The sequence below is a fragment of the Python bivittatus genome, unplaced genomic scaffold (assembly GCF_059951505.1).
Source record: "Python bivittatus isolate LINGU-HERP-01145 unplaced genomic scaffold, Pbiv_v1 ctg000850_np1212, whole genome shotgun sequence".
NCBI classification, from domain to species: Eukaryota; Metazoa; Chordata; class Lepidosauria; order Squamata; family Pythonidae; genus Python; species Python bivittatus.
Genome location: NW_028277112.1, coordinates 27,734,260 through 27,761,742, shown reverse-complemented (window position 1 = coordinate 27,761,742; position 27,483 = coordinate 27,734,260). Strand labels below are relative to the sequence as shown.

Below are 27,483 nucleotides of genomic sequence, written 5' to 3'. Positions count from 1 at the left end.
CTTTATTATTATTTTTTCTATATACTGGACTTTTTTTTAAAATTCTGTTTACTCAGGCACTTTATATAAATTTTATTTCAAATATTGGAGATGGGCCTATATACTCTGCTGTATTTTTACTATATAGATAGCAAAATATATATACTCTCTCTATATAAAATATATTTATTATATATTCTATTTTTATATTGATATAAAATCTACTGATATATTGATTTTAATTGACCATATTGTTTTTGAATGTAAATTTACATTGTATAGTCCCTGCAAATAAATATTGATGAACTGCAATATATAAATGTCTTTATATAGTAATTGTATCTTTAGATTTATAGATCTGCATAGTTGTTTGCCTTTCCCTTTTCTCACTCACAAAATAAGAATAAAAGTATTATGATAGATATTTTTCTTTCTTTTTTGCCAGAATAGGATATTTGATAAGATTAAATTTTGCCTGGTTTGAACTGGGTCTTATGAAGAAAGTAGACTATATTATTATAATCCTTGATTAAATATTCAAGAAATTATTTAATGATTAAGTACTTACTATTCATGGCTTTACGAAACACCATATTTGGTTTCTGCCACAAATTATTAAAAGTATAAGTCCATACCCAGACCTTGCAAGAACCGAAGAGTGGCTCTTCTGATCTTTGAAAAGCTAGCGGACTTACTTTTGCAAATCCTTCCAGACCAGCCCAAAATTAATCCACCAGTTTTTACCACAATGTTTCTGTGTGCAGCCCTGTTTTACTGCCTCACTGGAGAGTTTATTCATTAACTGATTTATATTTAGAGCTCCATGGAGGAACTGAAATATGTGATGTAATGCTATTGTCATTCAGCATCCATTCATGAGTAGTCAGTAGGGAGTAAGGAATATTCTGAGTCTCTGCACTTTTCACACCTGTCACTTAAATCAGTAATAGAAATGCAAAAGGGAAATACTTAAGTGGCACCATGATGCTCCCTTAAGGAGGTAATGTATTGCCTCATGAAGATCATATTCTCTACATAATTTATATGATTATGTCCTTCAGGAAAAGGAAAATGTCCTTTCCCATACCTGCTTTCTCCAGACTTTTGCTATCATATTTTGGAAGCAATAGAAATACAGGATGGCAAGTATGTTTTAAGAGTTAGGAATAATATCATAGTCGTTCTGCACTGCCTTTTGTATAAAGCAGTAAACCAGAGGCAGGAATGCTGTAAATGTGTTTTCCTTATCAGGTGTTTCAGTGCTTGTTGGTAAGCAACCTCAGCAATTTGTACCCAAGAATGCTGAAGACTAAGAAGGGAATAGATATATCCAAACTACTTTCCATATATGCATGTACGTACACAGTTACACTCAGACAAGAATGTCTTTAAGATTGAAATAGATCACAATCAAGGATAGGACATTCCCTGTTATTAGACATTCCTTTCTAGAGAGACTCAGAGAATAATCACTACAGTGTTTGGATGCAAATCCTTACCTATCTAGGTAACTAGCTATTTCAGTTATTTATATCCCATCATTCAAGATAAAAATCCTCCCAAAGTGGTTTAGAAACAATATAACCAATTGTAAAGAACAGTGTAATAATTACTTAAAAATAAGCCATTGACAGTTTTTCAGAATCCTTCACACAGGGCAGTTCTTGATAATGGCTGGGATTGGGGAAGGCAGGAAATGTCCAACTAAGCAGGTGTCTAAGGATCATAGAGTTGGAAGGCATCTTAGACATCATCTAATCCAACTTCCCACTCATCTCAGATAGAGGTCTCCAAAAAGAGGCTGGATGGTCATCTGACAAACAAAACTCATTGCATCGATTGACTGCTTGTTCCTTATAGTTTTAATCCACAGATACTCATCCTGCCCTATGGAACAATAGAGAATAACTCCATTCTTAGTTCAAATTCAGAAGAGAAGGAAGTTCAGGATGCCTTCTCACTATCACCCTTACAACTTGCCAGTTTCTCCTAGCAGTGGACTTACACTTTGCAATATATGCAATTCTGATGCAGAAAGACCTAATCTCTACTGTAACTTCTGCCAGTTGATAATATATTTCCACAACAGTGTCACTTCTTTCTTTGTTATTTTTATCCAAATACTTTCAAGAAGATTTCCTTCCAAGTTCTTATAAATTCTATCCCATTTCTTCTCAGAAGTTGTTTGTGAAAGTCATATAAGCCATTATGTAAAATCCAACACCTTCATATCAACAGCAATAATGTAGCTGGTTGTTGATATTCAGGATCCTATTTTCTCTTGCAGTATGACCCTTAAATGATGAATGAAGCTGATTGATGAAAATACTACCTGTACTCCCACTTCCTTCATCTTCCTCCCTGAGATTTCATAGCGTCCAAAGATTCTTTCAAGATTTCTTCTAGCTCTATCATTCATACTCATACAGATCAAGAGAAAAAGAAAATTGTCAGTAGGTTTAAATAGGTTTGAACAGATACCACCATGTCCTATATAAGCACACCTGGAAAACAAAATATCTCCTACAGTATCATGTTGGCTCTGGACACAACCAGCTAAATTCTTAATAGGGAAACACCCACTGCTATGACACACCTCTTCTTTCTCAGGATGGCTCCTGGAGTTATTCAATCCATGGTGGTCCAAGTGTCCTCTACAGTGTTCTATGATATGGTTTCCTCAGGTGGGTTTCTGTCATTCTCTAAATGGAGAATCTGGTACCCATATTTGGATTTCATTGATTCTGAGTGCACTTGTTTTTTGGGGTCATATTGTTCCATGTCTTTCCCTCTAGCAAAGTTTTTTCCCCAGTTCTTTGGTTTCTTTTCACTTTTCTGCCCTTCCTGGAGAGCTTGAGCTCTCCCATCCATGAACCTCTCATCTTCCCTGATATATTTCAGTGAAACAACTTTTCAAGTCCCTTTATTTTCTCCTTTAATAAGGAAACAAGGTTACATTTGGGGTCAGGAAGACAAATGTTTCACACATTTGTAGGTCACAAGGATGCTTCCCTTGGTATCCATGTTGGTCAGAGCCCTGCTCTGCCACCCAAACCTTTGTTCTGATTATGAGCTCCTAGATCTAGAAGATCTAGAGATCCTGTCTCTCTGGCTGAAGATTAGCCCGGAATGAAAGAAGATGGGGGAAAAAAGAGGAAAGAAGAAAAAGGAAAGGGGAGTGCCTCCCTGCTGAATTCCTGTTCACTTGCTCTCTGGAAACTCCCTCCCTCCCCTTGTACACTACCTTTAGCTGCCTGAACTAAGGAAGAGCAGTGCTCCAAACAGATTCAATGGGTAATCACTCAAGAAAATATAAGCCATCATTCCACAGCACTCTGGAAACTATCAGTAGCAATTAGCAGTCAAGCACAGCAACAGCAGCAACAGCAGTCTCTTCCCCTCTTTGGCTCGTGTTCTCTTCTTTCTCCCAAGTCCCTTGATAAACTGCCATTTGCTCTCTCTGTTCACTTGCTCGTTGGGAAAGACATATTTCATGGGATACATCTAGGCTTCCCTATTGTATTACTGCTATGGGGCAGTTTGTTATGATGCAGTAAAAGCAAGATTTATTGCAAAGGCTTAAACTTTCTCAGGGTTCCAAGTTCAATTTTAATAGTTTTCATAAAAATAAAACTCTGGATTTTAAGGCAAGGGAGCAAAACCTTTTTTAGTTGTTACTGGTGTTAGACAATCTTGCATATCCATTCCAGATCACTCAAAGATCTATTAGTATTCTGTCCATCTCTGCTCTCAAGTAACGGTGAGAGTCTTGAAATCTGGTTTGGAAGTGCTATGAACTTAGATCTCTGAAAGGGGACTGAGCTGAATATATATTATCTGTTCTACATTGCTGTCTGTCCTTTACTGTGGTTAGCAGAATGAAAATGAATTATGCAAAGTAAAACATCTAAACTTGCAGGATATATGGAGATTTGAAAATTCAAATTTTTGGTGCAGAAATTACATTAACTTTTCTTCTAAAGGCCAAGATATACAGTCTAGCTAGTCATTTATATAAGTTAATTCCACAACTGAACCAAACCATTGATAAATAAAGGATTTCGCAATTTGGTGCAGTTGCACCAGCAGCATCTAAAACTTCTGAATTACTTTCAATATTGTATATGTCTGAGATGATTTTAAGGCTACAGTATTTTTGTTTATAAGTTAAAGAGTTATTAGTTATTAACTAGATATTGCAAGAACTTGGAATAAGTTGGAATACCCCTTAAATCAGAGCTTCTCAACCTTGACAACTTTAAGGCATGTGGACTTCAACTCCCAGAATTCCATGCTGGCTGGGGAATTGGTCTTTGCACCAAAATGGGGTATGGTTCTAGGTTCATAGAACCATAAGCAATTTCCGTATGTTTAATTTTGAAACACTTACAACAAATACAGCAATATATGCGTGGGATGTGAATTTGTTAGGTGGCAAGATTTATTTTTATTTTTGTATGCTCTGATGATGCCGTAGTCAGTAAGTCTCAGAACAATTCTTGATATTTACCTTGGAGTTCAATATGTGCAGCTTATCACTTACACCATTTTCAGATGTGTATTGCATGAGGTACTGTGTTCAGAGAGAATAGTGAGAAACAATCTAATCAGGTTTTTTTGGTTTCAGAGAATTACATCATAGGGTTTCTGTCACAGCTGATTTTTTTTTTTTTTTTAAGTTGAGTTTGGTGTTCATTTTACAATTCTTGCTTGATTGACCAGGGATAGGAAAGAAGAAGGAGAAGAAGGATTGTTAACCCAATCAGAGTTCTGGCTTTGATCTGGTTTGAAATGTCATGTCATCCATGAACTCTTTCAGCAGCTGAACTCTTCCCTTGTTCTCTTTTCCCACCCCTCAAATCTGCTGTATGTTTAATGGGATGAATGACAGTTTTTAAATTTTAAAACTATTTTTTAAAAATATATTATCTATGTGTTTAAATGTGGTATGCTGGGTGGGCTGCTCAGAATCACTGCAATCTTTATTATTTTTAATTAGCAGCCACTGTAAGAGAGTTTGGTGCATTTAATATTTTGCTCTTAGCTGCATCATTTGGTGGTTAAGAAACACTCATAACTGATTGAAGGATACCTTTGTAAAAGCATGGATGGTCACTTTATGCAGAATTATAATCTTGCTGCTGTACATAATGAGGCCAGTGAAGCAGCAAGCAAGAAAATGTAGAATTCTGTAGCATGGATCTGTAAGCACAGCACCGTCTAGGCTATTTAAGTTTAATGAGGCAGCTACTGTGCTGCTGCATACAGTCACTGAACAGTCTCAGCATGTATCTCAAAACTAAAATGTAGCTCATAATCCATGTCCATATGCTGTGGGAGATGAGACTGTTCTCTTAAGTCTGCATTCTTCTGCATTCCCTTTTGTGCTAATGGTATTGGAATTTGTTATTTGCTCTGTTTTATTGTAAATGAGGATCAGAATGCTACTCTTTTTCTTCCTTGTTCTTGGAGTGTTGGCACTACCACAGAGTTGTACATTGGCAGCATTCAGGCTCTCTGGAGAATATCCACTTTCTTCAAGGTTAAAATGACCACTACAAGGAGGGTAGTTTTCTCAAACATCCATCTCTTTTCTTCAATACTTTGCAAGCATGCAAACACCTGAGCTATCATTCATGTTATACAGACGTTCTAAATAATTTTCTTACCTCCACTAATTTTTCAGCAAGTGTTGGGGTGCCCAAAAACATGACTGTGCACCCAGTGATCAAATAAAGCCAATAGCTGATCTAACACAAGATCTCAATCTTTCCATACTTTGAGGTCACACAGATAAGGCAATGATAGTCAGTCTTTATATTTAGGGTGCTGTATCATGGCTTTTAACACACATTGGATGCACGCCAGTCCCCCTGTGCATTTGTATTTGATAATTCAACCAGTTACGTCAAGTTGATAAAGTGAATGCCCAAGATGCGATCAGTTCAGATTTCGTATGTTCTTATTACTTGTCATCGGGAGACAGAGGAAGGAGAATTGAGTCTGTTTCCTTCTGAAAAGAGGAAAGGGGCGAGCAGATCCAAAATTCCTTTTTGGTGCTCTGTCAGCCCCAATAAACATTATTCCACACAGAGTGAGGTAATCTTTCCTAAAAATTGTGTGTGTTCATTGTGATGGAGAGCACTGGAATCTAGTATGCTCAGAGCAGAAGAACGTCCGTGGTGAATTGCTAGTCTGCATATGCATTTGATCACAGATAGGTCACCCCAAAAGAAAAGACTCCCTTACCCACCCCACCTGGTTCAACTTTCTTTTTTATATTTTGGGAAATATTAAAATATAGCCATTCCCAGCTATTGTTGTTGTTGTTATTACACCAAGATATTGCATTAATCTGTGAAGGAGGACTCAGAAAACTGCTTCATATTATGCTGACTGCCAGTTGTGGCAGACGGTGACACATACCATTTTTAAAATAAATGCAATTATTGAATAATACCGCTATTCTCAAAATAAAAATGCCTGTGGGTTTTTTCTTTTAATGTTTGGCAAATATTAGTAAGCGCAATTCTCCTTTTACACTTAGCTCAGTTAAGATCTCAAGAAATGGTAACACTCTCACTAATACCTTGACTGAGAGTGAGAATGGAATTTTCTTGATAAATTAGTTCAAATTTTTACATATTACTGCCGTGAGCATGCTTATGTGTAAAAAATGACCCCATACAAGACTGGTTTTCTCCCTCTTTTCCCATTTTTAACTTGCAACATATATTATTCTTAAATGCAGGCTACTTTGAGGTGGTCAAAAACCCTTCTCTCATTAAACGTTAATTTTGGTGTTTTTTCCATGCTTGATGATGTAATGCACTTAGCAATAATGGATGATTTCCTGAGAAGGATTTTAAGTTTCTTGTCCTCTTCCTCGTGAAAGGTATAACTTTTTGAGTAGAGGCTGGTGTAGAATTGACGGGATCAAAAGCAAAATCTGTTTTGCCCTGTGCAACAAGCAAGAAGTATTTTGTGGCCAGGAGTGGGGGAGGCAGTGAAAAGAGACTTTCCATTTATTATCAAGACACGGATGATTGTGGAGAAACGTAAAGAAAGAAACACACATGCTTCATAGACATGCAATTTCTCAAGCCCACATTTCAAAGCCGCCCATCCCCCGCCAATAGCAGGAACATGGGTTTTTTTTCTTAAAGAGAGAAAATCTCTCATTTTCCAAGAGAATCAATAAGACAGCATTGTACATCGCAGTGCTCCTTGCATGGTTATCAATCCTTGCTTTTCCCCTTTTGTGCTTTACAAAAAAAACTATAACAAGAAATGATGTTGTTTTGAGTTCTGTTGAATATTAATGAATAAAGATGCAGGTGGTCTGTATTCAGTCTTTGCAGCCTGCTCTTCAATAAATGGTTTTCTAATCTTTTTTCCTAGATGGAAATCCTGTATGAATGTGGAAGCCATTAGCAGAGTAATTGCTGTCTGTTACCATGACAACCAGCCGCTGCAGTCACCTGCCCGAAGTCTTACCAGACTGCACCAGCTCAGCCACTCCTGTGGTAAAGACTGTGGAGGACTGTAGCAGCCTTGTGAATGGACAGCCGCAGTATGTCATGCAAGTTTCGGCCAAGGACGGACAGCTGCTATCAACAGTAGTACGGACTCTTGCCACTCAGAGGTACGGTCGGTCGTATCAAATCCAAGACAGGTCTGATTGCCCATACAACGGTGCTGGAGGAGTCAGGGCAAAGAACGGAGGGGATGTGATGGCAAGATCTGAGCCCCGGTAGTCCTACTTGGGACTTTATTTTTAAAGCCAGGCTAAGCGCTGTCTGTTTTTATTGTGGTTTGATTAGAGGCTACTGTTCCGGACGCTCTGCTTTCTGTAACTCAAGGCACGCTGAGCCAACCCCAAGCACAACTTGCACTCTTAAAGCTTTCTTCTTTTGAATTCAGAATGAATTTTGCAAGCTGACAATCACTTTACGAATATCTCTAATACGTAAACTTGCTCGTTCTCGTTCTGTGCAGGGAAAGGTTGGGAAATAGCTGGGAGATGCAGGTTGTAAAGAATAAGATGCCATAAATCCTTCTGATTTGGAAAAGAAAACTTTAGAAGTGACATCCTGCTGACTTGTGTATGCTGCTCATTGCAGACCGTGTGCTTCTGTATGAATGATTGACAGAAGGAGAATCTTAAGGGTCCTCTCTCAGCCAGCGTCAGAGTGTTATGGAGTTTCTTTTTTTCACCCTTTCATGGCTGGCTTATACTTCTAAAGCCAGGGAGCCTCTGATGGTTTAACACAATAATCACCGGCTACATGGCCTTTCTCAAGTCTGCTTGAGGAATAGGTCTGACAGCTGGAAGTCATATTACAATTAACTAATGGGGGTGTGCATGCTGGCTGGGACTGATGGGCACTGTAATTCAGTACTTCTGGAAGATACCAGATTGGGGGAAGCTGGCTTATTTATTTTCTTTCAATGTTGTTGAGTCATTAATAGCTCTTTATTTTTTAAGTTAACTTTAATGCACAGTTAAAAACCCACAAACAATAATTGTTAAATGCACCATGGCAAGTATATTGACCATTAGTCAATATAACCACAAAGATTAACACTGGAAAACCATGTTGGTTTGTTAGAAAAAGGTATTCCTTTTCCAACCTTGGCACATCTGTGTGGGCATGCACATGCATATGTGTGATGTAAACTGTATTGGTAAAATACACATAATATTTTTGACATGCTTTTTCTTTACAAAACAGATTATTGGAAGTTTCTGCAGAAAGTTTAAGTCACTTATATAAAAAGCTAAAGTTTCAGTTGCAGGTCACCAGGATAGATCTGTCTTTAGAGTACAGTAAGCACCTTTTCTAACAGCATGAGTTTTTAAAATTTGTGTATTTGTTTTTATGTTTGTTTCCCCTTTTTCTTAGGAGCAGCACACATAGGATTCTGTTCTGTCCTGCCAAAAGCGCCCTGTGAGATAAATTAGGGTTGAGAGGCAGAGATTTGAATGAAGGACACCCTGATACATAGTTGAGAGGGATATTAAACCTCTAGTTAAGGTTGCAACAAGAATACCAGCCCTCCCCAACTTGGTGTAGTCCTGATAGTTTGGATAATGCTAGGCCTTGCTTCCAAAGTTAGGGAAAATAGTTCTATATCATACTGCCTTAAAATGGAAATATTATATTAAGATAGGCAGTATAGTATCACACTGTTAACATTATTAATTTGTATAATTTTGAGATTATGAATAAACTACTCATTGAGATATATCTATGATCATGTTTAAGGAAGGAATAAATATACATGCTGAAACAGAAATATCACAGTTTGACTGCCTTGCTATAAGGAGGGTCAAATCAAATCTATCGTGTTCCAATTATTTTATAAGGAAAGCAAATGGAACAAAACAGGCCAGTTCTATCTTGCAAAATGTGTTAATTCAAATCCATGTTAACAATTTAACTTGAAAGAAAGATTTTTAAATTTAAAATAAATAGGCTAATGAGAAAAATCTCAAGTTTCTTTTCCTGCATAAAAGCATTCTTTAAAGCTGAAACAAAACTAGGTTTAAATTGGAAGGGTTAGGGAAGTCCTGTTTGAGAACCAATGAAGAATTGCTGCTGTCACAGGAGATAATTGTGGCCTAAATGGGCCACAGGTTTAATTCTGTGTAAGTTAACATTGTATGTGCATTGTGTAACAAATCTCTTAAGGCTATCCTCTTCCATTTTATTGTCTTTTGGAGATCTTACAGGAACCTAAGGACCTGGAAAAGCAGCCTATTACATCATATATAAAAACATTGACGAATCCTACAGGGTGGTAACTGTTCTGGTGGCTTTCCATAAAGTATACCTTTGGGCTCCTCCATAAAATAACCCTTTCTTAGAAGGCAGAACACTGTTTCCTTTAAATGCAGTGACTGTCAGAGCTTCACCCAAGGCACAGCAATAAATCTTTCTGAGGAAACTTACTCAGCGCTTAGGAGCTAGCAGTGGAAGAAAGGCTTAGATAAGTCACTTTTATGAAAAAGTTAAAGGAATAATGAAACAATCTGCTATTACAGAATCTCACAATCCAGCCTGCTGTTTATAGTAGCTCCAAGGCTTAAAATCTCACCTTTCCTTATGTGGTAGCAGACTTCTTCATTTCTCAGCTTTGGATGTGAAGGGCACCTGCACCAAATTTTTGATCTCAGGCTCTTTGCTTCTGGCTTGACAGTTTGAGCCTCCTACCTACTCCTCTCCTTGTTATCCCCAAAAACTAGAGAGGATGCACTTGTCTCAGCAAAGAATTTGTTCCAGCTCTCAAGCAAAGAGAAACTGATGCCACATGGAAAAGGGGAGATCATAATTCTGGTACATTGGAAAAAAAGAAAGCATATACAGTAGTTGGGCCAGCACACTATGATGAAAATATATTAGCTTCAGGAAATTAACATCGAGGGTAAGTAGACTGACTATATACAGCAGCAAAGTTTATGTCTCAAATAAATCCTAACATCCACAGAACTTCTGCCTAGAGCATGCACAGGGACACTGATTATGTGATACCTAAAAAAGCAGTAAAATTGTATGTACGTCAGAGAGAATATTTGATACCATTTTAAGGAGCCAGAATTAGGCTTTATTTGTAATATTTGTTTTGGATGTTTCTGGTATAATTTTAATGGATTTTTCTTAAATAATCAAAACCAATCGCAATGAATGCAGGAATGAAAAACAAATTGAAAACACTTCATCTGTTTAAGCAAATAAAAACAAATTTTGAGTGTGCATATAAATATGCTGTAGAAATACACTAGAGAGGAGAGAATTATATAGATTGCGAAAAGTATAAATATAAAAATCAATAGCTACAATTGATCAATTAAGTATTAAGCTTTAAAATCAGAAGCTGGTTTCCAAGAAAAAGAGATGAGAAATCTGGAATGGCAATTGCAGCATAAAAGGAAAGAGCTTTATTCTCAACACATCTTTACACAGGATTTTCCTTTGTAAAAAGTGATCCATTTCAATATAAGTAGTTGCATCTCTGAAGGATTCACCTGTCACACATGTTTTTGGTTTCCCTATATTTCTGATTGTACTATGTAATTATTTGCAGTATAATTTTTTTTTTTTTTGTCTGCGCTCAGTCATTGCTGGCCCTGCAGTGACTGCTTGGACGAGTCCTTGCAGTTTTCAAGGCAATTGTTTTTCGGAAGTGGTTTGCCAGAGCCTCCTTCCTAGAGCAGAGCCCAGCTGGCAAGCGCAGGAGGCGGGGTTTCCGTTGCTTCGCGCCCTTTTCGGGCGCGCGCAGTTTTTCGCGCTTACCGGCAACTGCTCCCAACTCCTTTTTGCAAGGCGCCGCCAGCATTTTTCCTCCCACCGGAGTGAGAGTACCCATTTATCTACTCACGTGAGTTTTCGACCTGTTGGGTTGATAGGAACTGGGGAGGAAACAGGAGCTCACCCTGTTTAACGCGAAGGCTGGACTCGAACCGCTGAAGCGTCGACCATTTCTGGCCCATTCCAAATGTTAACAATTTTAGTCTAATAAAGTAGATTGTTGAATGTTTTATTATGTGTCAAGTTTTCTTTATTATATTGGATTTCTGGTCATGTACCATAATAAAGTTTGATTTGAGTTTATCAGACAGAGTTTTTGCATAGTCTGTCCTTTCCCTTCACCTTCATTTCCTTTTTATATCTTAATACAGTACTTCTGGAATTTGTTGAAGCAGTTTCCCATAACATTCAGTTCAAGAAACTGTGGTTTAAGCTCTGAATGCAAGCTAAAATTGCAAATCATGAATTGGTCCTGGTTTATAATCCAGAGGAACTGGCAGGCAGGAATTGTGAAGAGACTACAAAAGAGAAGAAAATGCAGAGAGTACTGAAAACCTGGGGGGGGGGGGGGAACAGAGTAGAACCTCTGGTAGCCTGATGTAAGACCTTTTCTCAGTTGTGCAATTCTGGCTAGATTCCAACATGCTGTTATTGTCACTGGAAACAAGATATTGGCACAACTGTATTAGAGCATCAAGGAACCTCCCTCCCTCTCTCTCTCTCTCTCTCTTGCTTGTACTCCACAACGTACTGCATACTTGATGACTCATTTGGGAGCAGTAATGAATTTTGCCCCAGGTCACATTAACTAATAGAATTTAAGGATTGCTTCTTTATATGACTTGACTGAGTTTTCTTACTGAATAGGGCTGCCTTGCTAATTCTTCTACTATGATAAAGTTACATTGTAGGTAGTTGGAAAGGGATTATGCACAGCAATGAATTAGGCTCTTAGGTTCAGCGTTATAAAATTAGTTTGGACCAAATGATCTTTAGGTTCCTTCAATTTATGACCCCTGTACCCACTTAATCCTTCTTTTTTGCAGTCCTTTCAATGACCGACCAATGTGCAGGATATGCCACGAAGGCAGCAGTCAGGAAGACCTACTTTCTCCTTGTGAATGTACAGGAACCTTGGGGACTATTCATCGTAGCTGCCTGGAACACTGGCTCTCATCTTCAAATACCACTTACTGTGAACTCTGCCACTTCAGGTTTGCAGTAGAGCGCAAACCAAGGCCATTGGTTGAGGTTAGTAAATGAGGCGTGTCTTCAGAAGCTTAAATTTAATTATGTATGTTTTTATACTGGGAAGCAAATGAAAAACTGTAGTCTGGAGAGTTTAGGATCAGAGAGGGGGAACAGAAGGACAGCAAGAGGACGGTTATGAATCCTTTCAATTTTTAGCCAAGTACATGAGTGACTAAAGTGGAATTGATGCATTGGTTTTTATGTACCTTTATTTAACTATAGCAGAAAATGTGTAGGACACATGTAATATTCTTTGATTTAGTATAGGCATTTTGAAAGGAAATAAATGTATGTCATATCAAGAGAAATATTAGTGTGTATTATAAATATATACTAAGAAATTACTTTTAAAATCCACTGAACAGACAGATGATGGGGTGTTGTTTTAAATTTTAAATATTTTTGTTACATCTCTTAGTTGCCAAACACCAGGCATATAAGCCAGTTGTTTTATTCCATTTGTTCACTCTAGCTGCAGTAATTTAAATAAGTGATTTAAATAAATTGAGCTGTACATAAAATGACAATATACTCACTTGGCTGCTGCACTAAAAGCTTTTTGCTTTCTTTTGAAAGACAGTATTACAGGTCACTTAAAAATCAGCATGAAGCAGTGGATTATGAGAATATAATTATAATGAGAATAATTATGAGAATAATGAGAATAAGGTATTATTTTTCCACAGGTTATAAAAAATTAGTTGTGAAGCTGACAAGATAGAACTATGTATTTTCTTTTGTTTCAACCAATTTTGCTCCTCTCTTCAGAATCATAGTGCTGAAGGGACTTTAGAAGTCTCTAGGCCAACTCTCCACAGTGCAGGATTCATTAGATCATCTCTGACATCTACCATCTGTTTAAGGACTTAGTGAAGGAGAACTCATTGCCTCATATGGCAGCCTGTCCCCTGGCTGATAGATCATTCATTCAGAAAGGTCCTCCTGGTGCCTAGCCTGAATTTCCTTCCATGTTTTTAACTGATTGGGGCAATTGAGGATAAGTCCACTCCAGTGTGACAGCCCTTCAGATATTTGAAAATTGCTTTTATATCACCCCTCAGTTGTCTTTTCTGCAAGTTAAACATATCCAGATCTTTTAACTGCTCCTCATGACTCTTCGCTGTCTTTGAACGTGCTCCATTTTGTCCATTTTTTAAACTCTGGTGCCCAGATCTGTATGTGGCATTTCAAATGGGTTCTGACCAGGGCAGAGTAGAGTGGAACAGTTACTTTCGGTGATCTGGACTCTTTGCTTCTATTATTGTATCCCAAGATAGCATTTGCCTTTTTAGCAGTTACGTTGCACTGCCCACTCATGTTTAACTTGTGGTTGACAAGGACACCTAGATCACTTTCACATGTACTCCTTACCAGGCAAGTTTGTTTGTTTGTTTGTTTATATGTTTATATGTCAAATTTATATCACTGCCCAACTCCCCCGCAAAGAGGGACTCTGGGCGGTTCACAACAAAGCAATTTAAAATCAATAAAAACATAAATAATAGAAATATAAAATACAAGTATTAAATACAATAAAATCCAAGAGATGGTGATATTATTTCAGCCTGTGACCAGATAATATCAGTCAAAGGTAAGACTAGGGAACCAGCCAACCCCAAAACTGACTATTCTCATCCTCACCCCATGCGTAATGGCAGAACCAGATCTTCAGTTTTTTTCTGAAGTCTAAAAGGGAGGGGGCCAATCTCACTTCTGGGGGAAGAGTGTTCCAAAGGGCAGGGGCTGCTGCAGAGAAGGCTTGCCTCCTGGACCCCGTCAGATGAAATTCTCTTACAGACGGGGTCCGTAGCATGCCATCTCTGCATGACCAAGTGGGACAAGTTGATGTAACAGGGATGGTCCTTCAGGTTCTTCCCTATCCTATATTCTGCCCTACATTTTTGCTACCCATATGCAGAACTTTATGTTTCTACCTGTTAAATTCCATCCTATTAATTTCCACCTGTCCTCCGGCCTATCTAGATCTTTTTGAATCTTTTCGTTTTTTAGCTACTGTCCTAGCTTTGTGTCATCTGCAAACATTATCAGTGTCCCCATCACTTCTTCGTCCAAGCCATTGATAAAAATGTTGAATACTGCAGGCCCCAGGACAAAGTCCTTTGACAGTCCACTCAAGCCTGAAGTAACACTATTAATAAGAACTCCTTAAGTCCAATCATTCAGTCAACTGTGAGTTCATCTAACAGTAGTATTGTCTGCTCCATATTTGACCTGCTGATGACAAACTGCTGAAGGCTTTACTAAGCTCCAGGTATACTATGTCTATGGCATTCCTGTGACCTATTAAACTAGAAACTCTGTTGAAGGGGGTAAGGTTAGTCAGACACTGTGATAAACAGTGTTGACTCCTGTTAAATTGCAGCATGCCAATTCAAGTGCTCACAAAGATGCTGCTTGATAATGTGTTCAAGGACCTTGCTCAGTATAGACACGAAGTTCTCAAAGTTCAAAGAAAACAGTTCTGTGATCACTTCTGTGAATTCTTTGAGTACCCTGGGATATAATCCTTCTGGCTCTGGAGACAAATTCATTTACATTAGCTAGTTCTCTATTATTCCCTCCTTCTCTGTTCTAAGCTGTAGTTCCCTTGTTCCTGCAGTGGCATAACAATTGCCACCTAGAGCACCATTTTCCTTCTCAAAGAAGGCAGATGTAAAATAGAGGTTAGGAAGTCCTGCTTCTCACCATCAGCCTTATCACCACTTTCTCTTAGCAATGGACCTACACTTTCTAACATAATCAAAGAATGCTCTGGTTTGTTATTTTTTGGTATCTCTTGCAAGCCTCAGCTCATTCTGGCTGTTACCTTTTGTGACAGACTTCCTACAGTTTCTGGATACCACCTTCTATTTATCTTTGTTGCTCTTCTTCCATTTCCTATACATGTACTTCCAGTGCTATATGCCAATCATGAGTATTATTCCAATGTGCTTCAGTGATGCTTGTATCATTGAATTTGTCTTCCTGAAGGAGGATCTCTGATTTTCACTGCTTATTTCCCATATTCTTTTCATTGATGCTGAAATATCTGGGGTTTTGAGTACCGTCTGCTGGTATCTCTGTAATCATGTCCTGAGAAACTCTGTGGCTTCATCCCAGTATTCTGCTTTTCACGTTGTGTTCTGCTTTCTTGGCCCTATCCTTGGAGAGGTATTCAACTCTAGGCCTTTGCCACCCCCACCCTACTTTTGTTCTTGTTTAATGCCTTCCTGGTTAGATTGTTCAAAGCACCTACTGAACATTTCCCAGTTTTTGTGAGTTGTCCATTAAATTCCAGGAGCCCTTCCTGAAGGTTGCATAGGCCTCTGTCATAGAATCCAACCCTTCTGTTTGTGTAACTATTTGCTGACTTCCAGAATCCTATTTTCTCTTTTTGCACCATGACCTTCAATGGATAAATGAAACTAATTGATGAAAATGAAACTGATTGATTAAAATGCTACCTATACTCCAACTTCCTTGACCTTACTTTCCAAGGCCTCATAGTCTCCAAACATTCTTTTAAGATCTCTTCTAGCTATGTCATTCATCCTGAATCAAGAGAAAAGAATAATTATTGGTAGGTTTAAATAGTCTTGGTAACTTCTTCATTGCATCCTGTATATGGGCACATGGGAGACAATACAAAATATTATTCAATTAATTTATAGATTTATATGGCCGCCTATCTCACCATAGCAACTCTGGGTAACTATTTTGTGTCTGGACACAGCTGTCTCAGCTCCCCCTAGCAGAGAATCAATCACCACCACAAAACACCTCTTTTTTTTAGGTTAGCTCTTTGGTTTCTTTAATTCATAGGGGCTCAGATGTCCTCTACAATATTCTGTGGTGTAATTTGCTGTGGCGTAGTTTGTCCATTGTACTCCAGAGAGAGAGCCTAGTTACTGTTCCGAGTTCCACTGGCGTGAAGTGTCTCCTGATTTTCTTGCTCCCTTGTCAGGATGAGTAAAGGGTCCTAAGGCTAAAAATCCAAAAGAAATGACACATACACAAAAGGAATAGATAGGAAGGAGGAAGAACAGTGCAGGCATTTGGTAGTTACTGACTTATTAGCTTCCAATAATGGAAACATCTTCCGAAAGGTATCTGCTGAGCTGATACTGACCTTATATGATGAGGTCTCAGTTTTCTAAACTTGACTAGAAGACAAGTAAGTTACTTGCCACTTACTTTCTGTGGCAAGTAAGATTCAGATGGAGGTCTATATGCTATCACCATTTCATGAGTAGAGGAATCTAATGTATAGGCTCCTCACAAAAACAGGTCTCAGTAGACTTCTAAGAAATAGCTTGAAACACCAGACTTTCTAGAAGTCATAGGCATTCACAGAGGAAAGGGAAGCAGAGAAATGACAACATATGCTTGATGATGTCATCAGATAAACACTGCAATTTACATACTTCTATCAGACATTTTGGACAAGTACATAATCATGGCATTTTCCAGTTAACATGCATGTGTCATCATTTTGACATCATTGTAGTTTGTTACATGTACCACTGCTGAGAATGATTGTATACAGTTGGAAGTGGGCCATCCCCTTCTGGATTTTTGCTGGATTTTGCTGATGGCTTGTCATTTTTGCTGTAGCAGGAAAGGCTCCAGTGTAACCAACATTTCCAGATCAAACAATCCTGAGGTTTTTTTCCTCATAAGACAGTTTTTCTCTATGGTCCCCATGATGGGTGTGGGTAGGCCTAGTCCAGCTGATGAAAGCAGTAGCAAATGAGGGATAGTGAAGTTGGTGGATAATCTTGTTGCCTACTGTTATTCCTCCTCCACATAGACCTGTTTGTTCAGCTGCAGCTGTATTTAACCAAGTTTACATTATGGTATGATCTTTACGTGAGCAGTTACACTGGTGTTACAACTATGGCAAATGATTCAAGGATCAGCTATTGTAAGGAAGCCTTTAAAAATAAAAAGTTAAAATGTTTCTAATAATTGGGGCATATGATTTTGCATGAAAACCTTATCAAGATAAATAAATTGCCACAAGATTTATGTGAGAATAGATGTACAGCTTAATTTATTTCAGTTTCGCCTTCTGATTGGCTGTCTGTGAAAATGTTCTTCTGCAGAAATGGAATATGACATTTCTTGAGTCTTAATAGTAAACTGGGTGAGCTCAAATGGAAAGCTAATGTTTCCAGAGCTGGAAAGGTATTGCTATGTGACATAGAGGATTTTTTTTTTTGACTCAAGAGGCAAAAAAGTAGCCTTTTAAAGTTGCTTATGTTGTATTCCTAAATAAGGTAAAAGTGAAAATGAGTTACAGGCAAGTTCAGGGATATACTCAGTACTATTTGTACTTTTTTGTATAAATGCTTACTTGGGAATTAATTTGGGGTAGTTTAATATCTGCAAAAATAAAGATTTGCTGATATGTTTCAGGATAGGCTATCTCAGCAGATGTTCCTGTGGAGACAGGCAACAAAGTAAGGCATGAACATAAGTGAAAAGTATATACAATAACTCTCTATAAAATATCAATTTATAATTCAACAAGATGAATAGAAACCCAAAAGGCCCTGGATTGTTCTACAATTTTTCCTCAAACCAGACATTTTCTTAATTGCATAACAACTGAAACAGCATGGCTGGCTGCTTACGTAGAGGTTGTCACTATTTGTTCTCAGCATAATTCTATCAGGCCTAATTTAGTGAGGGTGGTCAAGTGTAAATCATTGATAAAATTTAGGACTGTGGCCATTTCTGTCCGATATTGCTTTCATTTTCAGAGAAGAGGATATCTGTGATCTACTTACCTTCTGATCCTCTGACTTCCCTCTGGCTTCTCCCTGATTATGAGTTCCTTTTGCAGAGAATATGGATTAGAGGCACTGTCAACACTGACTTTGCATTGGTTTCATTGCTCATTCACCTTGCAGAACAGGTGGGATGCAAGGCTGTAATTGATGGCTTCTTCCTCTCCATTTTTATCTTATCATAGAATACACTGGTGTCATTTGTCGAAGCAAGCATAAAGCTTGGTTTTTGCATACTAGGCAGTTATTAAAGGTTCTTCATTATTTCAGAGTCTAGCCTTGAATTTTATTTATTTTTTAATAATCTGAGTACAAAGTTATGAGGTCAGCAGCTCATTATGTTATTGTGTCAAACTGGAAGTAGGCGAATGAATTCCAATGTAACACTTTGTATGATATTTTTGTTCTCTTTTTGATAACGAAATGTACTTTTTTTCTTTTTCTAGTTCTACTGGGAAAGATTAGATTTTTTTTTTCATTTCTTTTTTCTTATTAAAAGAATATAATTCTATAGATAAGAATTTATGACCATAATAAAAGGGATATCTTTCCCGCAGGGTACAGAACTTTTAAGCAAATAGTAGAAAGTAGATTCTGCCTTCATAATATTAGTTATAAAAATGTAAAGAAAAGTCATCTTCAGAAACTACAGTACCTGATTTTATTTTACTCCAACAACAGCAGCAGATTTCAAATGTGTATATAAAACCTGTAACATGCCTTATTTATAGCTGAAAGAGGTGCAGAATTTAGCCATCTGTAGCAAATTCACAAACCAAATAATCACAAAGATTATTTACAGGGCTAAATATAGTATCTTACCGGCCAATTCGATTCTTTAGGGTTGATGTGCTCTGGGTTCTTTTGATTAAACAGTGTCATCTTTCAGGACCCTGGAAGCATACCTTCTCTGTAGCAGTGTCTGCTCTCTGGAATGAGGTTCCCCCTGAGATCTGGATGGCCCCCACTTTGCTGTTGTTTAGAAGAACCGTGAAGACCTGGCTCTTCATCCAGGCTTTTGGCGAGGAAGAATGAAACCCCTCACTTCATTCCATCTGTCACGCTTGCCATCTTTTACCTTTATCTTTTATCTTTTATTGATTTTATTGTAATTATTTGTTTGATTGTTTTGAGCTGCCCCCAGTCATTGAGAATAGGGTGGCATACAAATTTAATAGATTGGTGGTGGTGGTGATGATGATGATGATGATGATGATGATTAAAAAACTGTGTATTTATTCTAGGGTATCAGACTCATATAGAGTTTGGCCGTCATTGGCTGGATTTGCATATTGCATTAAACAATAATCTATGGTTTATGAACTACAAGTCTGGTTCTTATTATATGCTAAGCCAGAACTGAACAAATCATATTATGCTTAATTGAGCATGATGTGTGAGTCTAGTCACTTAGCTGGTTCATGTCAGATCATCATTTGGCAATTGTGTACATGATACTGGAATGAGTTTTGGAAGCCTTTCAGATAGCTATATTACTCTGGCAGCAAAATGCCTCACCTACTACAGTTTCCATGAAACTCTAGCTTTCCTATCTGTAAGATGATATGTGTAGTCTCTACCAGCATGACCAATACTGAAAGATGCTGGGAGTTCTAACCTAACAACGTATGAGGAGACACAATTTCTCCTGCTATTACTGGAGCATTCAATGGTATGAGAATGCTATTACAAACCTGTATAATGGTTTTAACAATGCAGTATAATAATCCTTAGAAATACTGTGGTATTCATGCAGAACTGAGGCTTGCATTGTTTTAGATCAAGGCTCTTATAATGTATAAGAAAGACTTTATTACTCTTTTAATAGTCTCAGCAGTATTAAGAGGAGCTTCCTTGTTATATGAACATTTTCTGCAGTTGGTTGTACTGAAATGTGAATATCACTTGATTGGTTTCCATAGTGAGCTTTGAACTGTTTTACCTGCTATCCTTTGAGATTACTTTTGTGCACCTTGACCTACTGCCATTCACTGAGACAGGACGTTAGTATCTGTCACTGCAGCAGGAGGCCTGACCCTCTTTGACACAGTTCACCAAGAGATCACTGTCAGGGCTAAAGGAAAAGGGTTTTAGGCATATAATCAACAAGATGAAATGGCCCACTGGCTTTAAGAGCTAAAGTAGACTAGAACTGGCAATCGAGTCTGTTGCAGCCAAAGAGGGAATAACTTCATTATACTCTCCTGAGGTAGTTGAAGGCTAGGCTGAAAGATTTATTATTTTATTTTAAAAACTTATTCCGGAGGAAAGAAACAAGAGCGCTGAGAGGTATTACAATAGAATAAACATTACAAATCAAACTGTCTGAAAATTGTGGCTCGGTTCTCACTGTATGCTGAATGAAGCTGACATAGGATTGGGTCATTGTGGTTCAAAATGTAGTGGGACCCCAGCCATTGCATTAGTGTGTTGTATAAACCAGGCCATCACATTAAGCCATAATGTCATGTATTTGTTTTGGCATACTGTGTTTTATGAACACAGAAATTAGCTTTTAAAAATGGATCTATTAGAGATAGAGCATATATGTAAAATGAAAATGAATGTCCAGTGCAAATCTGTTGGATCCAAAATTACACTCATTGAAGTCAATGGAATTTAAATTAATATGATTAAGTTTCCTTGATTCAATGGGCCAATTCCAAGCATTACTAACTCTAAATCCAGCTCAGTGACAGCTAAGTCTGTATATGGGCTTTTGACCAGTAGACAGCATAGATTTCTTAGAGTAGTCTTATAAGGCAAGTTAAGTTGTAATTAATGATACTAAGTGATCTGGTACAAAATGGATTTAAGACCATAAGCTTTTAGAGAAGCTGCACAATGTTGAATGGACCACATTTGTTGGCTATCGTGAACCGTAGCATGGAAGAAGTTCTCCATCACTATATTTGGACCACAAACATAATTACTCTATATTGTGGTTTTTGTTTTTGTTTTTTTTTTCAAAATAATGCTAAGAACATTAAAATTTCCAGTAAGACTTTCAGTCATAAAATCAAAAGGCTGAATCAGTGGAGGTAATCAACAGCCATCAGTACATTATTGCAAAACAAAATTTTATGCTCATGTCAACAAACAGATACATCAATATTGTTGGAAGTTATCCTACTCCACATGCTTAGAAGTAATCCTTCTGAATTGTGAATTGTGTGCATTATCAGAAACAGACGATAGAGAAAGAGTCCAAATAGCTGTTGCTGAATCTACATGAAAGCTGCACATCTGCTATAGAAATTGATAGTGAAATATGCAGAAACTTGGCAGTCAGTATACTAACAAATCTGTAGACCTAATTGTCCTAGAAAGAGACAACTGAAAACTTGTGGATGACTTCTCTGAGTAACATAACTGAAACTAACACATGATTGATATGATAACTCAGGGATCTTGTGGCAAGATATTAATATCCTAGACACCTTATCCTATATATTGATGTTTGAATCATAAATTGATGTTTGGCCAAATATAGCCCAAATACCACTCTGCCTCCCCCCCAATTTAGAATATTTTATGCTGTCTGATTATACATACCTATTGAACATCACTATATTTAACCCATTAAGAAAAAGGATAATAGCTTTAAAAGTCCAGACAATGTGTATATTTATCTAATATAAATTTATGTTCTGTAACCCCAAATCTTTATCCTCTGTGTTCCATATTTCTAGACAGTTATCCCACCAAGCCTCAGTCATTTACAAGAAAAAAAAAGCCTCCTCCCTTTTTATCCAGTGCCTTCTTACATGTGATAGAATAAGCCAATAAAAGATAATGTCTTGATTCTGCAGTATGGATTTTTCTTAACATCAGTTGAATATATATCATAAAACAGTAGCAGTATGTGATGCTGTTACTATTACTGATAATCCTTTCCCCATATAGTAACCCCTTAGGTCTAATTGGCTGCATTTGTTACTAGAAACTTCCCATGAACTCTTGTATTCATCTTGCATGTTTCTTTAGTGCCAATGCTTCAAATTGCCTAGTGGTATATTTCAGTTCAAACTTGCTTAGATGCTAAGATTAGGGATGAGTAAAAGATAATTCTATATTTTATAATAGTCTGCTGAAAGTTTTATTGTAAATTGGCAAAAAAAATCTGACTTTCAATTATTTAGCAAGAGCTGCAACAAAATTATTACTCCCTCTAAATAATACTTTTGAAATGAAGAAAGCCTGGGGTAATCAAGAATGGATTTTTGCGTGGATGGATTGTCTGTTTCATTTAGTTCTGGGGGAAAAAATCAGAATGCTCACCATTCTTTCATTGTATTTCTTTTGCCCCAGAGTTCTGGTTGATGGATCTTGGGGCTCTGTTTAAAAAAAAATAGCTTTTGCTTTAAATTAGATTTAAAGAAAGATTTTGTATATTTTCTCTTGGAAATAACTGTTCTGTAGCAGTAAAACACTGTTCTTATTTCCTTGGGGGTAAGTCTAACATGAAGACAATAGCAGTATTTCAGAACAAACATTTGGGATTGAGATGTGTAAAACTGCAGTCCAAAACTTCTATAGCTTGAACCATAACTCATTAAAATCAATGGAATTTATTTCTAAGTCAACATGGTTGGAATTGGGTTAGGTTGAAATACTCCGGCTCTTGATCTGAACTGCACTCATTCCTATTTAATAGCTAATGAATTTAACATTCCCAGAGAATTAAATTAGTAAATGCTAAAAATTGCATTTTGAACTTCAGGCTGGTTCAGATATGCGTAGTTTCTCACAATGGGTTGATGATGAACTAACTGCTCACTCAAAGAAGGTCAACAGTTTCGTGTAATCCACTTAAGACAAATGATTGCTTGACATTTGCTTCTACTATAAAAAGAAGCTATAAAAAATGGTGGTCTTTCTTTTTATATATGTTTAGTATTCCTCTTGGCTATTAAAACACTTGAAGATAAATGAATTTATTCTACATCTTTTATACTTTCTTTCATACCATGTGGCAGAAATTGAAGACTGTAGATAGATAGATAGATAGATAGATAGATAGATAGATAGATAGATAGATAGATAGATAGATAGATACCCAGTAAAATATAAAGAAGGGCTTGCTGCACTGTATTGGATCACACATGTCTGCAAAATCAAGTTAATGGGCATTTGCTCCAAAGTGCATTAAAGAAATATAATTACTAAATAAACAGGAATATGTAATTGATTACCCCAGTGCATACTGATTATATGGCAGAAATACAAATAACATTCCAAACGGCTGACTGGTTGAATGGATGGAATGTTATTATTGCAAATTTGTTATGAAGATTGAAAACTACATATTCTTGCCTTGCCTACTCTACTAGCTTTCTCACTATTGAAGATCATTAAAGGAGATTTTTTTCACTTAAGCAGGTATGCAGAAAGAAGGGGGGAAAATGACATCCGTTTATGTGATATTTCAAGCTAAACAGATCACCAAGCTCTCTAACGTTTTCTGTATCTTTAATTTATTTCTACAGATATCCATCTGTATGGTTCTGCACTTTTCTTCTGCAAAATCAGTTGAGAATACATTCTGAACTATATTTCAAATAGAAACATACAGGAAAAATACAGTACATGCCATGTTGTGATAATGGATATATAACATTGCATTCATTTTAATTGAAAGGAAAATGTAGACTTATTTTTCTGAAGGTATAAAAGATTTTCTGGCCAGCCTGGAAATTGGAACTTGATGATTCAATGAAGATGGTGCTGCTTGAATAGGCAGGGACTTGAATGACTTGAGCTTTGGTATCTGGAAAAACGGCTAAGCTTGTGAAGAGGCAATATTGTTATGATTTTGAGTTATCTATGTTCACTGCAGGCAAGTGATAGGAACCAGAGAAGTGGGCCCTATTGATGTGCAAAATATGCATCATTACAGGAGGTGGGAAGTACATCAAGACAACAGCCCCATACTGAAGGGATCATAGAAGAAAACAATCTTCTCATTGCATGCCACCTAATAATATATTGCTACACTTGATGAGCATTTTATAGTTGAAGAGAAATTGGTCTAGCTGCAACAGAGAGAATAGGGCTACCAAATCTGGCCTGCAGAAATCCAGATGACCACTAGATGGGAGCAAAGAGAAGCAGAAAACTCCGACTCACAGCTTCTGCAGCCCAGATCTGGTAGTTCTAAAAAAGAATGTTTAAAGTCTATAGCACATAGAGTGTCTGTCCATAAAAGTAGACCAGTTTCTCTTCAGCATGCCTCTATGGCATGCCTTTCAAGTACAGCATCCTTATTTCGTAACACCTAGTTTTGTTTTTGTGGGTTTTTTTTTTTTCAAACAACAAATATTATAATAAACCAGGATCTGGCCTGCAGCCTTTCAGGGTATACCAATGTGGCCTTTCAGTCCAGATTGGGAAAAATAATTTCGGTAGTCAAACTACAATTTTTTTCATTCCAGTGTCTTACATATAAAAGTGTGGCTTACAGATTGAATAAAGGAGATTTGGAAGCAAGAGATCAGAGAATGCAAGGTCATTCAATGGGATTGTATACAGTATAGAGACTTCTCAGTGAATTAAATGCCTACCTTGTTCCTGCAGTTCACATAGCGATCAATGAAAAGCTCAGATGCTCATTATCTACATCTGCGTGTCAAATACTTACCGTTACACTAATTTCGGAATGTCACCTTTGGCATTCTTCCCCATTTTCTTCTGGGCATTTCCATTTCCTTTTGGTTGTCTTTTGGTTTCTCATTACAAGGATTCATGGAAATTGAACAAGATGTAAGTTGCAATCAGTCATGCTGAAATAACTCAGTTGTACCTGGGACTGCAGCAGCACCCACATCCAGTTGCTATCCTCAGCAGTATTTTCTAAGGAAATGAGATAAATCCTTGCAATAGAGTCCTGAATCATTTTATACAATTCCTTTGAAATCTGTGTGAGAGTGCTGTTTGACTGTAATATAATACTTTTCTTTCCTCTTTTAAAATATCTATTTCCCAACTGCCTTGCTAAATTCTTTAACCAACCTTGAGATGACAGACAGCACAAAGTGAGGTGCAATAATATTTTTAAGTGTTGTTGAAGTAACCCTTAAAAAAATTATACACAAATGCATGCTGATCATTATTCAGTGATTACAACATCTACTAATGGGCATGTTTTGCACAAGAGTGATTAAAGGTCCTAGACTACTGGGAGAACATTCCTAACTCCTGTGCATCTCACCTGTGCAGAGAATTTGTACGTTATTTAAGTGACAAGCATTCATGTATGAATCAATACTAAATCCTTATAAATAGTTCTATTTATATAGGCAGTTCAAAGAGAGGTAGATAATATGCTTGCAAACAGTAGCTAGTGATGGATTCAGAACAACCATGACATAACTTTCAGGAAACCGTCAGGTGTGAGGCTTATACTTCAGTGCTTCCTTCAGTAGTTCTCAGATGACACAACACCTACATTTCTGAGACTGAACGTTGACAAGAATAAGAAAAACGGGATTGGCTTCATCTAGGCTTATTTAATCTAGCATTTTATTTCTCACATTGACTTATTCAGTGCCGGTGCAGGTGCACATGAAGGCAGTAATTAAATTATACTGGAATTCATACAGCTCTCATTAGGGCCTATGATCATCTCACTTCTGAGGTCTAAAGACACTTCTAAAGTCATCCAAGTTAGTGGCCATTTGATATTATGGTATCAAATAGTGTATGACAAAGCATTTCTTTTCCCTCCCTTGAGTCTCTCTGAATTCACTGAATCATCTCAAAGTTCTAGTATTATGAGGATCAGAGGAAAACGTCTGTGATCCATGTTCACTTTTATTACCCCAAGCATAATTTTATATACAGTATCTCTGTTGCATCCCTTCTTATTCCTAATGTAGAGCCACAAGCATTCTCTTTGCCCATAAGGGAGTCTTGCCACAGCTGTTTGGGGCTTTTTGTTTTTTTTCCCCTCCATTTTCTCTGTAGTTGAAGTGTGATGACCAGAACTGTACACAGTATTTGAAGTGTAACAGCATCCTCAGCTTCTTAAAAGGCATTACAATATTGGCAATTTAATTTTCTGATTCCTTTCCTTTCCTTCCTTTTTTAGCTTGGGTTTAGCCTTTTTGCAACAGCCATATATCTTACTGATATTTTTACTGAGCTATTTACCTATCCTCTGTGATTGCTTTCTTAGTCATTTTCAGCTCTGTCCCCACCTTTTATACAAGTTATATGAAGTTAGAATCTTTTGCTTCATTTTATTCTTGCATACTTTAAGACACATGCATCATTTTATGCTAATTCACCAACATTTGCAGAAGTCTTTTGGCATTGTTTGCTGTCCCTTTTCCTTTTGACCATCTTAAATAATTTGGGTGCTCACTCCAAACTTCACATCACTTGTCAGCAAAGTCTAAAATCCCCAAACTCATACCTTTGCTACAATAACTTAGTGCTCATTATGTTTTTTTGGTTCAGAGAAGCAAAGGTGACAACCTTTTGAATCTGAGATCTCTGTGAGTTGCCAGGACCATGACTGGAACAGGATATAAATGTAGTATATTATTTTTAAAAATCACAAGAATAAAACAAATAACAGTAATTTTGCAATTACTCAGTAGGAATCCTCCTTTAGTCATATATATGTGGATCTAAATCAAAGAATATAAGGCTGTTATTATATATCACACACACACATATACATACATACATACATATATGCCCTAATTGAAAACAATAAAATTTATCTGTGATTAGACATATATAGGATTCTTTGTAAAAATAAAAGAAATGAATTTTGTGTGTGGTAGAAGTAGCCTATACTGTACAAGCTTGATAGAAAACTCTTCCTGTCAAAGTGTTCCAGCACTATAAAATAATCTTTATCATCTGTAACTTTCTAATAATTATCTGCTGCTTTAAACATGTTTTAGTAATATCTTTTACAAATATGGCTTTCTCTTCTGTCTTTCCCCATGGATTTGTCAAAATGTAAATACCAGGATTGTTGTTCCTTGAGCTTATACCCACATATACTCACAATTTTATAAATATAGACACACCTTATGACCTACAAATTATTATACTTACTGTAAGAACTATCAATAAGCACTTATTGAATAACACTGGGGGGGATTGCTTTGCCTTATATACTGTGAATACTATTA

The 27,483-nt window shown here is 37.1% G+C and overlaps 1 protein-coding gene across 3 annotated transcripts in view; it reads left to right on the top strand.

Annotated features, from left to right (window-relative positions):
- Positions 1–27,483, top strand: part of MARCHF3 (membrane associated ring-CH-type finger 3) — a 112,197-nt gene that overhangs the window by 74,540 nt on the left and 10,174 nt on the right. For all 3 annotated transcript variants that reach the window (XM_088129863.1, XM_088129862.1, XM_088129864.1), the window contains exons 2-3: positions 7,381–7,624; positions 12,338–12,542. In XM_088129863.1, coding sequence (XP_087985989.1) covers positions 7,437–7,624; positions 12,338–12,542 — 393 coding nt within the window. In that variant the 5' untranslated portion in view covers positions 7,381–7,436. The remainder of the gene's footprint in view (positions 1–7,380; positions 7,625–12,337; positions 12,543–27,483) is intronic.